Genomic DNA, 13,069 nt, shown 5'->3' on the forward strand with positions numbered 1-13,069 from the left:
GGCAGATCAACAATTTCCGTTGCTACGGCAGCCACGACCATGACGCGCACCTCGCCTAACCTACTCGACATGGGATCAACCACGTGACGCAATCATCTCTGACTAAAGCTGCCATCATTCATCTCTTCTCTTTCTCTGTGCAAACATATTCTTTAGAACAAACTTATTGTTTTGTCGGGTATCAAGTAAGGTGATGCAAAGAAACAGGGTCAAATGTAGCCAGCCATGCTTCCACCTGAATGCGATACAGAATGGCCAGCTCAAGGGCGTATTCTGTTCCCAACACGCCCGCTAAAATTTACACACAAATGCACCCTGACTCTACCAAAAGTCATCATCCAGCTCATCAGTTGCACCAGGATTCATTGTCCGCACCGGGTCTTCCATATCGACCCATCCCATAAAAGGTTTACTAACGCCATACCCAGCATATCTTTGAATCGAGATTGGAAGTTCTTTGATCTTCTCAACATCATTGGCCAGATATTGGTTCTCTTCTTGTCTTAAGTAACCTCGCGTTGAGAAAGCCGCTTTATGTTGGTCAGCGTACGGTACATTGAGCGGAGGCCCAGCCAGGCACTTACCATATACCAATCGTTCCTCATCAGGTGTAGTGTTTGCTCCAGCACCGTGAAAGCAACCACCAAGCATCATAAATGCATCACCAGGATCGAGTTCTGCGCATTCGATCGATGCATCATCACTTGATGGAGGTGGTTGAGAATAATCCCACAGGTGGCTCCCAGGTATTATCCGCGTTGCTCCATTTTCTTTTCTCGTCTTGGTTCCTGCTACGAAGAGGCATACCATTGTGTCTCTTCCATTATGGTGTTCTCTTGCAGCAGGATGATATGTGTGATAGATATCATCATCCCGATGCAGCGATTGAGCCTTTGTTCCAGGTCGAACAGAGAAGGTCACTGTGGTACTTAGTTGAGGTAATGATGTTGAGGTGCGAGCTTTGTCTCCATGCTAGTAAATTGTTGTCAATATTGGGAGTCGAATGTGAGGGCCACATATGCAACTTACCCAATAATTCCGCATGGTGGTCGTCAAGAAATTTTCACCAACCTTCTGCCATATCGAATTCCCAGCAATATTGAGTGCATATGTCTTCGACTTGCTCAATAACCCGGTCACCATTCTCGTGGAAGAGGGGACAAATTCTTCACGTTGCGCTACCAGAGTCAGTGGATGGAGTTTTGAGAATTTTTGGGAGTTGATTTACCATCGGCCTTCTCAACTCTGTTCAGGTATGGCCGGATTTCAGCTTCAAGAGATTCCAGGATCCCCTTGTCAACCAAGTTCTTGATTATGCAACCTCCAGATATTCTGAGACTTTGGCATATGTCGGACACCAAATCATCCTTGTTGCAATACTGTAATGAGTCTATCTTCCTGATGGTCGGGGATGATTTTTGACTTGAGATCGGATCTTCGATTTGTTCTGAGGGAGATGAGCATGGCGTGAGATATCCATACCGCATGGTCGAATTCGATAGACTGCAATCAGATGCCGACATTTTGGCTTTGATTCGTTTCGCTATGGTGGTTCTGTAATTTGGGAATGAGAGAAGGAAAACTGCGGATGTTTCTCTAGGCAATGGATATGGTATTTTTGTTAAAGTTCAGAATAATTGGAGAGGATAGAAAAATCGGACTATACTTATGAACAGTAGTCACAAGTTCCCGTAACAAAGAACCTTCTAACTCACAACTCGCAGCACATAGAGTTATAGAAGTGTCATTGATTTCAGTGACTGAATCGTGTCAAACATCTTACAGTCCGACTTGGATTCCTTATTTACACTTCGAGCTGTCATCAGGTGGCTTGACATGTCACAAGGAGATACCAGGACGAATACAGAACGACTGGCGTCTGCCTTTGAGCCACGTACATGCATAGAAACATTGGCACAGGCTTTGATCTGTTTCCGTCATTCATAAAATCAACGAATGGAGTCGACCTGCCCAACAACGAGATGAGGCTTGGTAAACACATCTGAAACTCATTGGCTCTCAGACGGAGTCCCCGGAACCTCAGCATTCGCTACACTGACGCAAATAGTCTGGGTGGACTGTTTATTGGCTTCTCCTGATTTAGACGGCTCACCCGCATACGGATGTATCTCAGCCAGAGAGCAGTCCACCAGGGCGCTTCAATCATTGGCTTGTACGATAATGCGGAATACGAGCTTGACTGTGGCTCGGGCTCCCAAGAACCTGGGACTGACCGCCTACGAACCACGTGGTAAGCTAATCTGCTTACTACCGAACTTTCAGTTTTCTACAATGAAGATGTGTAGGAAAGCATTTTGAGAGTGAGAATTGCAGATCACTTCCAATACCAGTCTCTCGAACAATCGATTCGGTAGGAACAAGATCGACAATGTTCTAAAGATACAGAAGGCCCAGCAATTCGACCCCAGTTATTTTCACCAGATTCGCTTCGTGGCATTCCATTTCTGGACAACTGTGGCTACCTGGTGCAAAACGCTATCTCAGCCTCGCGCCGCTAACAGCCCGGAACAAGCATAGCGGCTCGCCTATTCCAGAACCCAGATACAAATCTCAACCAGTGATCTACCGCCTGTTTCATCCCCACGCCCAAAAGCAGAAATCAGCAGGATGACAGGAAAGGCTTCGCGTCTTCTCGGCTGGCTGAAATTGAACATTTTCGGCTGGCCTTTCCTCCTCTCGTCCCCACGCTTTCGCTTGGGCCATGCATCCAGAACCATCGTGGCGCGTTCTATGCTTTTTCTGAAGCTGGCTTCGGTCAGCCCGTCCAGGTGTCGCCAATAAACATTTCGAAGTCATGCACTTTTACGGGCTCGTTACACTTTTCCACGCGACAACGCATGGGCTGTTACCAATAACAACATGGCATAGTTTCGAATTTCCATCTTTCAAGCACTGACCCACATGCGCCGCAGGGAAATGTTTGCTGCCCAGTTGGTCCATTTCCAATCCAATTGACGTCGAGAAGCCAACACTTCTGTCTGCTACAAAGTATGGAATGAGGAAAGTGGTGTACTTTGATGCGTCTTTCTGATCATATGAACAACAATGTTCAACCGTCATGGTGATCTCAGACTTTTCCCCGTCCTACATTCAAGATTCTACTTCCTGTATCACAGTCTCCTATACTGATCGTGTTTCAATCTTGTGGGCGTGGAAAACGACGTGTTGCTGTTGTTCCTACTCGTGTCGACTTCGTCACCACTTTCACCAAACGCTGTTCACCGCGAAAAATTGTGGACCACAAATTCTTGCTATACTGGACTTTATGAACGCTGGAGATCGTTCTTGTGCCATCTTACATATTTGACCGGAAGCAGGTCCTCCAGGGAAGTGTTTCAACGAGTATAAATCGCAAGCATGTCGATTTTTCAGTGCTCTCACAGTTTGTTCTCGTCACAAAAATTCATCATTTTCACAATATGTACGGCAATGTTCACAGACGGCTATATTTGCAGTGTTGTGGCTCCAGTCATCCCATATATCATTGAGGACCTAGCACTGGTGCCTGCTGACCAGGTCCAAATGGCCACTTCAATCATCGTCGCCTGCTTCGGTGTATCTGACATAGTGGGTGGTCCGCTTTGTGCATGGTACATTGACACGACCTCCAACCGCAGAGTGCCGTTCTTGGCGGGACTTGCTTTCATGGCCACCGGGACTCTTCTCTTCGGTCTTGGAAATGCATTCTGGATTCTCGCTGTGGGTCGCATCGTGCAGGGATTCGCATCCAGTATCCTCTACACCGCTGGTCTAGCGGTCTTGGTGGACACAGTACCCAAAGATGAGGTCGGCCAATGGATGGGCACTGCAATGTCTTGCAATAACATTGCAATCATCTTGTCCCCCGTTCTCGGTGGATGCATGTATGAACTATTGGGTCGGTCGTGCGTGTTCATTAGTATGCTCGGGCTGATCCTGATCGACGCCACTTTACGAGTCCTCATGGTCGACAGGCCCAATAAGTCGAGTCAGACCAAATCAAGAAAACATGACCTTGATGAGTATCAAATGCAAGAGAGAGGAAGCGTGGAGATCGACACCTCAAACGAAGCAACCCACAGGCTCCTCTCCGAAGAATACACCACTACCCACACAGCCCTGGTCATCCAAAAGAAAACCGAAATAACAATCACTACCACCGACCTGCCATCCCCAACACCTTCAATAACCATCAGTACACGCCGACTCCGCCGACCGGCACCACCAAGCCGCATGACAGGGATAATCCGCCTGGTCCGCTCCCCACGGCTCCTCACAGCCCTGTACGGCACGTTCCTCAACGAAGCCCTCGTCGCGTCCCTCTGCGCCATCCTCCCGCTCTACGCCTCCCGCACGTTCCACTGGAACTCACTCATCTCGGGCCTCTTGTTCCTCACCATCGCCATCCCCGGCTTTTGCGGCCCACTCGCTGGGTACCTCGCCGATAAAATCGGTGCTCGGCCGGTCGCCATCGCCGGTTTTCTCCTTACGGCGCCGACTCTCGCGGCGTTACGGTTCGTTGAGGATGTTGGTGGTAAGGACCAGCTGGGCCAGAAGGTGCTGCTGTGTGTGTTGTTGGTGCTCAGTGGGTTCACGATTATCTTTTTCCTGAGTCCGCTGGGTGCAGATCTGAGTCAGGTTGCGGATGATGTGCAGGAGCAGTTGCAGCGAGAGTACGAGAGTCAATGTTCGTTCATGTCGAGGAGATCAATTTCACCTTCTCCACGAAGGTCCGAGTTCAGTGACAGGGAAGGATATAAAGAGCGTGATAATGCGGAAGAATCATATTCCGCACCAACGCTGTATGCGTCGACGTTTAGCATGATGAACTGCGCACTTGCTGGCGCAACGGTGTTCGGGCCACTCGTCACGGGAGGTCTGAATCAGGCTTATGGTTGGAAGACCGCTACGGCGTTCATGGGCGTCATGTGCCTCAGTGGTGCCGTGCCGTGCTGGTTCTTCACTGGGCAGCAGCGGCAGCGGAAATCGGGGCGGGAGATGTCGGAGACTGATTATAGTATGGTGAATGTCGCTGATAATGAAATGGGTCGGGAAGTTGAGAACTTCTCCCGATGCTCATTGGACAGCAATGGCTCGCGATGAGATCGCAGCTTGCTTTGCTTTGTATGATGATGTTTACGCTGATTATGACCCATCTCGGGAGTCTGATTAAAGCATTTCAATAGCGGTTTGTTACATGTAGCCTAAACATAAATAGTCCTACCGTCACAAGTTAATGAATGACCAGTGACACATATTGAAGTACACCGTGTTATCCTATAAGTGGTCCAATACCGCTGTTCCAAGGCAAAGTATCTTGAATGACACATTGAGCGTTCAAGTTCTCAACAGTGTAAGAAACATGATAGCGTGAAAACTGCATAATATGATATCGTCATCTGCAGTTCAGCTAGATAACTACGTGTGATCACCATCTGAACTAGCCTGCTGGTCCGATCCCTCACTATTTTCCTCGTCGTCTTCCTGCTGTTTCGATTTAGCCTTCTTGCCTGATTCATGGCGCCTCTTCTTGCCCTTAGCCCCAGATTTATCCTTCTTGGTGTCCGCGGTGGATTGCTTCTTCTTTGCTGGTGACTCTTTCTTCGCTACGGGCCGCTTCTTTCCCTTTCCTTTCGATTTCGGTTCGGCTTCACTTTCACTTGGTTCTTCGCTCTCCTCGCTTGAAGCAGCTGACTCAGATGATGTCGGCTCTTCGCTGACGACTGCAGTGTGCGACTTCTTGGCCATTCTCTTCGGGTTGACCCTGTGCTTTTCTCGTTCAGCCATCACGTCTTCGTCGTGTCCATAGAGCGTAGACAAGTACTCGTCGAAAGCTTTCGTGGCCTTCGCAATGGTTCTAAACTGGGTGAGGTCGAGGCGAGGAGCGATATGTTGGCCGCCCTTCTTGTCCGCTTTTTCTTTCGCCTGGTACTCGGCGAGCGCAATCGCAGTTTGGAATGCATTGCGAATCTGTCTACCATTCCAACGCAGCTCTGCATCAAAGCGCCTTCCGGCAAAGTCAAGGAGCTCCTCTTTGTCGTACTTCATGATCGGTAGGTGGTGCTCTTTCCGGTATTTGTTGTACTCTTCCACCCGTCTTATATTTGATTCCCAGACCTGTATGGTCTGGGGCCGGTTAAGTTGAGGATAAAATAGTGTTAGATGGATCCTTGAGCGGAATGCATCATCGATGGTCCCTACTCGATTGGTCGTCAGGAATAAAATGCCGGAGTAATACTCCAAAACACGTAGGAAAACTGTTCAAATCTCCATTAGTTGATTGTCTGGGTTCATAGGGTTTAGTGCTACATGCCTGAAACCAAGCCATTGTGCTTCACATCGTGCTTGAGACGCTTGGCCAAAAAGACATCTGCCTCGTCCAGTAGCAGCACACATCCCCATTTATGTGCGAGTGTAAAGATGTTATCAAGAAATCGCTCTACATCGGCAGGGGTGTACCCAATGTCACCTGAGTAGACTTAAGTACAAGATTTGTTTATACTTCGTAATTGTATCATACGTACCACACGTTATTGGCAGTAGTGGCCTTCTCGTATAAGCAGCCACACACTCTTGGTCCGACAGTCAGCTGTTGGAGCTCAGGTAGAATGGTCGCGTAGCTTACCAGCTGTGCTTGTTTTTCCAACTCCAGGTACGCCATGGAGCAGTATGATGCAACCTTTGCCTGTTTCAATTGTCTTAGACCTGTCCTCAATGATTTCGAAACAAAGAGCACTAATTTTGTGCCTTCAATGAATTTCTGAAGACTCACCTTTACCACGCACAAGATCAGCTTCGAACCTTTCCCCTTGTCCTCGATGGGCACCCTTGTCTTTGTCCGCAAATTTTTCGACCATTGCTCGCACCAGCCTTTTATGATCGCCAGGCAAGACAAGGTCGTCCAACCTCCATCTAATGCATTATAGTGGATTTCTTGCAGAAGATCCAATCTAAGGGCCACTAATAGGATTTTAGTCTCTAGATTTTGCTGGGTCAGATATGACTTACCCCATCTTCTGTTTCGCAATGAATATCCCACGACAACGCCAGGGAGGAGATGATGTAAGTCGTTCTGACTGAGAACATCCAGATAACTGTCCGGATTGGCTCGGATTGATTTTGTGTTATTATCCAGTTCCTCGAGCACTTTCGAGAGATGATCCAGATACTCGTTGAGCAACACGCCTTGCTGCGTCAGATACTCACATTTTCCTCCTGGGCAGCATCCGAGACTACAAGAATGGCCAGAGACCTCATAGCCTGGAGTGCGACCCATCTCATCGGCTAAATCAGCACGTGAAAGTCTGTTCCTGGATGGAAGCCTTTCATGGTCTTGCTCGGTAGAGGAAGTCTTCATATCGATGATAACAGGACTCGAGATCTGTAAACTTCAGTCAGACTCCGGGACGGATGGAATGCTCAAGCGGACCTACCTCCTCGCTGTTGTCACCCGCCGTAGACCCCTCGTAGCGTAGATGGCTGAGTCTTGTAAGGTTCACATACCTCTTTCCTCGGTCATGCAGATCCAGATACGGGTCTTTCATTTGCGGTCGATAGTGGATAGGATAGACTTCCAAATCAGTAATCTCCATGGTTCCATCATAGGGCTTCAGGACGATATGGTCCAGGACGGGTTGCCACTCTGTTCCTGTGTACTCGATATAATAACATTGTAGAGACAGATCACTAAAACAATCTCGTGGGCGCGTTGAAACAGTCCCCTTGCCGAATCTGGTGGCCAGCCGCATATGTGGCACACTCTGCGAACGCCCTCCACCAACTGTGCTCACAACACGAAAAGCCTGGGGAGCCCAAAGTCTTTCGGTGAACACACTGGGAAGATCATCGCTCAAGCCACGGAGCTTATGGCCTCCCTTCCGGCTTCGACAATACACATCAGTGCCAGAATCGAACAGCATCCAAAGATGTTCAAAGGATATGTGGGTCTGGGTCGCCCCTTTGAGACTTTCGATCATCGCAAGTTGTTCCGCAAAGTATGAGCTAATAAACTGATGGAGCTGACTGAAGTGAGCGAGGGCCTTGTTGAGATCTTCCGGCGGCGTGTCATCATCTTCGCCCTTCAGACTGGGAGTCACGTCCATAGAACCTGCAGCAGGGGGTTCGTTGTTGGGCAAAAGCACAGAATCAACACTTTGGGACTTGCTGAGAGTCTCAGCATCCTCCAAGTCACCGCCGGCTTGAGAAGAATTGCTGATCTGCTGTCAGTTCTTACTTTCTGGACAAGCAACGACCAAGATATATATAACATACCTGACTTCCCTTTCAAGTTCCGCAAGGCGTTCCGTGATGTTGTGACTTTGGCGGATTAGCAGACGAAAAGGCTGGCTGAAAAGTATATGTCCATCCTTGGTCAAGCTAGTCTTAGTCGTCTTACTGAGGAATTCTGCGACTGGTTTGGACTCAATCCGCACTTCCACAATGACGACCTTGCCTGGCAGTGGGCCGAAAGGAGCTGGGGAGTTAGGATCACGAGACTCTTCCACCCAGTCATCAGCCCGTTTGTACAGAACTCCGATAAGGTGTTTCGAGGGACTCTTCCACTCTTTGAATTCTGACGGGACAGAGTCACAAAAGAATTTTACTATCGTCTCGATCTCTTGCGTTTCCTTAGCTTTCTCATGAGTAAAGGGATCATATGTCGATTCCGGCTCAGACTCCGGGGTAGAAGGCCTTGGAGAGGCTGGATCCGAGGGTTTGGCACCCTCAAGCTTCTCAAATCTTTGCGTAATTTCGTCCAAGATGCCGGTGAGATTCTTGAGTAGCATCTGTGGATCTCCTTGGGACGAACCACCGAGTTTGGTAGCCCATGAATCGAGCAGTTGGGTAACACTATCTTTCCGGTTCTGAGGTGCCTCAGCCCTATTATGATTGTCGGCAGCGTCATGGCTAAGGCCCGATGATGTGTCCAATGGGATAATAGTAGCACCATTCAGCATAGTCTCCGTCCCTGAGTTCGAACCATTTGTATGACTTAAACTAAAGCGCCTTGACGAAAGGGACTCAGCTGGTGTCGGATGAGCTTCGGACTCAATCCCATTAGCACTGTTAGCGTTCGAGGAAAAGGTGGGAACAACTGAGGCAGACATGATTCCTGCCTGGGGTTCAGGTTGTGCGATCGCACCGCTAACTCAATTTGGTCAGCCCCTCACCGGGAATGGCCTTGACAGGTCGTTCACTGCCTCCGCAGAGCCTCAACACTGGGATACTCGAACTTGCTTTTGTGACAGAGTTGAAGATGTCTGACTCCCACCGAAGGGTTTAAGGAATTTCCTTGTGGTTATGTGCTAAGATTGTAGTTGAACAATCGTTGGCCTCAGTCACTAAGTATCCACAGTGAGGAGCTCGTTGAAGCTAGATCGCCTCACCGAAACTCATCACAGCTTCCTTGGAAACGAAACAGGTAGACAGCTCCTTGCCACTCAGGTTCCGTCAAGTAAGAAGTGATATCATGAGAAGATGCTGTGTGGGAGTAGTTATCTTAAATGTCTCCCGGGTAAGGCTGAACATTGCGAAAGGACACTGTTCTTTCCCCACTTCTTATCAGGCTGGTCGCTGGCATCATCAATTTTGGACGACCCTTTCACTCCAAGCGAGATGCGACCATTGCTAGCTCCGCAACCTTCCCCTCACAACACGGCCCAGCTTGCGTTTGCATCTCGACCTGCCGCAGCACTTTGCTGTCGCCGAGAGAAGTTGCGAGCATGATTTGCTCCTCCATTGGGCTTTGAATAGGCCAGAACGTCCGGTTCATATGCAGTCTCATATCTGGACCCCATGGCACTTGCCCATTTCGTGTTCATCAGGCCACCCACCACCCTCTTCGATGAACAGGGTGGTGGCTCGAACCTATGAGACGAACATGACGGCCTTTTCTTTAGGTTAGTTGGTAGGATGTGTCACCCACCCTCCTCATCGAATTGCACATGTTTTTCAGTTCTCAGCCTGATGCTTCTCACTGAATCATCGTTTTTTCCATCACCAGTCTTCCTATAACAGGGATTGTCATTGAGGACAAATCCATCTCAGTTGGCAAGATCGCCCTACCATATCGTTAGGCACTCAAAATGCCACCAGGTAGTGTACAAAGTAGTAGACCAACAAGGGATAAGTTGCTTTCGAATCCAGCGGTCGAGTTTATGGAGAATCGTGCAAGTCCTGAACTGACCATGGTCCCTGACAAGTCAGGGCAGAGCGCCAGCATCCAATATGACCCACTAAGAGACAAATGGGTACCCGAGGAAGACCTCGTTAGGTGAGAGACAAGAAGGTCAACCATGTAAAGTCCGTGTTGACGGATTGCAGTAGGGAGAAGTTCTACCAGGCCTCCGAAGATCAGAGACACAAACTAGAGGTGGCTCTGCACAAATTCAGTCAAAGTATCAAGACGTATCAGGCGGCGAATCAAAAGAAAGCTCCTATTATTCCCATCAAGCCGCTAGGTGAATATCAGTTCGACGACGTATTGAAGGTTATTCAAAAGATCGAGGAGCGGCATAAGTTCAAAGAGTATCCCAAAGGATTACAAACCCTGGGCAACGTTTTCGAACGAACGATGAAGGATCGAGGAACACTCAAGGCATTGCTCGATTTTGTTCCCCGAGATTCGTATTGTGCACCAATATGCGGGAGCTTTTCATTCATTTTGGCGGTGGGTTGTTCGTGTTCAATCAGCATGGATTCAACTCATTTAAATTGCCACAGGCTTTGGATAGAGCCGGGGATTTCCGAGAAAAAGCTGTCGAGGTATTATCAAATATTCCCACGCAACTCGAAGGTATGAAGTCCTTGGTGAGTCGTTCATGGAAATCCGAAAGACTGCAGATATGCGCGGATGCCGTGTTCGTTTGTCTGTTTCGGCTGCTGGAATCTCTTGTCACGCAATTGAGCGAAAAAATCTCAAGTATCAACGCAGTCCTCTATTCGCTATAACTCAGATTTCTAATCGTGTCACTAGAAAAATTCACTCGCTCTTTATTTCAGAGCTATGCTTCGATTCAGACAACTGCAATGAAAGAATTCACGGCCTCCATTGATAGGTTCCAACAACAGGTATCTCATGACAGCCACCTGAGAATTGGAGATGGCTACTCGAGGATAGGAGAGATGGGTCAAAGTTTGCAGCAAATGCGCGAAGAGAATAATAAGAGCACTGAATTCGCCCAACGCATGGATGCTAGAAATCAAGAAGCATTTGACCGAATAACAACGGAACTTCGCGAACAGCGCGAAGACAAAGCCACGATCTGCAATTATCTTTATGGCCTCCTTACTAGTGCTCCGTGGTTCAAGGAGCGGTTGTTGCAATGTAAGCAATATTCTTTTCCACAGCATTGGCTCCTAAGTACTAAGAAGATTAGTCGATGCTGGCATAATTCCACCTCCTCGGGAAACACGTGCCCTGGCGCCTGGCGGACAATCCACATTAACATCTCAGCGAAATAAAACGACAAGGGCCTTCATCAGATCTTGGATCAAAGAGGTGAAGCTCCATCCTTCGACAGCGGCGAAAGATCGCAAATCTCTCCTCAACAGCTTCGATGATCTGGGTATCGATGACAAGGACATTCTCTGGTGGATACTGGGCACTACAGAGCTGAAAGATTGGCTCAACACCGAAGGCTCGCAGAATCTCTTCATTCAAGCTGAGACACCACCCGACAAATTAGTAAACCCTCTCTGCTTTGCCGCTGCTTTCCTGGTCGACCAAATACAATCCATGGTGGACTCCAATGTTCATATTTTAACCTATTTGACTGCTGTCCGGAGAGATAAATCATCAAGCATAACGTCAGCGACGCTGCCACTGCGGATCATCAACCATCTCAACACCCAGCTTCTCTCATCCATCTGCGAGAGGCGAATCCCGATGGATCTCTCGACGGTGATTCAGAAAAAGAAAGTTCGCGGTCAAACACAGCACCAAATGTCTGCCGCGTTGGAGCTTATAAGAGCCGTTCTTATCGAAATGCCAGCAAATTCAATGGTTTTCATCGTACTCGACTCTGGATCCGCTCATGATGGGCTAGACGATGATGGCGATGAAGTTCCATTCTTTAAAGCTCTCCTCAAGCTAGGGGACGAAACAGATGTTGTGGTCAAAGTTCTCTTGACAGACACGTTGGCAGGGCTGGCGTCGGCGTTGAAGAAGTCTTCTTTCGAGGTGTTATATGTGCCAGACCATGTGGATGGCGATCAGCAGGACTTGGCATTCCAAACCTTGACAGAGGATGTCAAGGACCCCTCGATGGCTACGTTCTTGAGCTCTCCTCGTGCTGATCGAGGTAATGATGAGAACGATTCCGACTCCGACACCGAGATTTCCGAATTGATCGAGTACGCGCTTTCCTCTACATCAGAGGCAGAGTAAGAGGAGGCGAAAAGGCTGCCAATTTGTAACGTTTTTGCCTTTGGAACTTCGTCTTCACTATGAGAGCGAATGCGGGTCGCGTGGTCTATGGCTCATTTGTGTGACTTACTTCTAAGAACGGCAGCATAATTGAGATGGGCCCAGCTTCGTCGAGCAAGTAGCTGGTGATGATGGGTTGTCCACACGTTTCGCATTTTGGACGACTGAGAATGCCAAAAGTCTCATTTGACAGCCTGTTGGTGCGTTGGAACACTTTGCTCTGCTCTTTTTCAAATCTTATATGCCTCAATGTAGCGTGCCTTCATTTTGGGCCAGTATGTATCTACCACCTAGGAATTTTGGCTGTCACAAGCTCAAGAACTCGAGCCTCTACAGCTCAAACTCATGAACGCGGGCGAGCGGTTCTATAGTTCTCTTGGCGCTTGGGCAATTCATCCACATCGTCGCTTCTCTATCAAATGCTATAATCCTCTCAGTTTTGGCAACAATATGCGAAACTCTTTCTGCCGGAGTCTACTTGCGATCGTCGAACTGCCTAGCTATCATTAGGCGATCAGTGATGTGGAAATCATATGATTCTAGTACCTGTCCTGGTCTCGGTATAAGGCGCCAAAAAGTCAGTAGGGATAAACGCCTGATACCGCGTCCTCAATGGCACTTGTAGCAATCCAAAACTCTCGA

General features: G+C 48.5%; 4 protein-coding genes across 4 annotated transcripts; 2 read left to right on the forward strand and 2 right to left on the reverse strand.

The window, feature by feature from the left end:
• Positions 1-321: 321 nt before the first annotated feature.
• Positions 322-1,523, reverse strand: LTR84_005590 (uncharacterized protein; the record flags this gene model as incomplete). The annotated part of the gene is made up of 4 exons (XM_064849156.1): positions 322-530; positions 585-972; positions 1,030-1,178; positions 1,229-1,523. 4 exons carry the CDS (start codon positions 1,521-1,523, stop codon positions 322-324), a joined length of 1,041 nt encoding a protein of 346 aa, XP_064703859.1.
• Positions 1,524-3,450: 1,927 nt separating this feature from the next.
• On the forward strand, positions 3,451-5,103 carry LTR84_005591 (uncharacterized protein; the record flags this gene model as incomplete). Its single annotated transcript, XM_064849157.1, has 1 exon — positions 3,451-5,103. The coding sequence occupies one exon, from the start codon at positions 3,451-3,453 to the stop codon at positions 5,101-5,103; it is 1,653 nt and encodes a 550-aa protein (XP_064703860.1).
• A 315-nt stretch (positions 5,104-5,418) lies between these two features.
• LTR84_005592 (uncharacterized protein) lies at positions 5,419-9,107 on the reverse strand (the record flags this gene model as incomplete). The annotated part of the gene is made up of 8 exons (XM_064849158.1): positions 5,419-6,257; positions 6,314-6,469; positions 6,525-6,570; positions 6,626-6,685; positions 6,773-6,960; positions 7,009-7,381; positions 7,434-8,211; positions 8,272-9,107. 8 exons carry the CDS (start codon positions 9,105-9,107, stop codon positions 5,419-5,421), a joined length of 3,276 nt encoding a protein of 1,091 aa, XP_064703861.1.
• Positions 9,108-10,085: 978 nt separating this feature from the next.
• On the forward strand, positions 10,086-12,388 carry LTR84_005593 (uncharacterized protein; the record flags this gene model as incomplete). The annotated part of the gene is made up of 5 exons (XM_064849159.1): positions 10,086-10,273; positions 10,327-10,669; positions 10,723-10,795; positions 10,976-11,326; positions 11,379-12,388. 5 exons carry the CDS (start codon positions 10,086-10,088, stop codon positions 12,386-12,388), a joined length of 1,965 nt encoding a protein of 654 aa, XP_064703862.1.
• Positions 12,389-13,069: the final 681 nt, after the last annotated feature.

This window comes from Exophiala bonariae, assembly GCF_035927105.1.
Source record: "Exophiala bonariae strain CCFEE 5792 chromosome Unknown scaffold_21, whole genome shotgun sequence".
Classification (NCBI taxonomy): domain Eukaryota; kingdom Fungi; phylum Ascomycota; class Eurotiomycetes; order Chaetothyriales; family Herpotrichiellaceae; genus Exophiala; species Exophiala bonariae.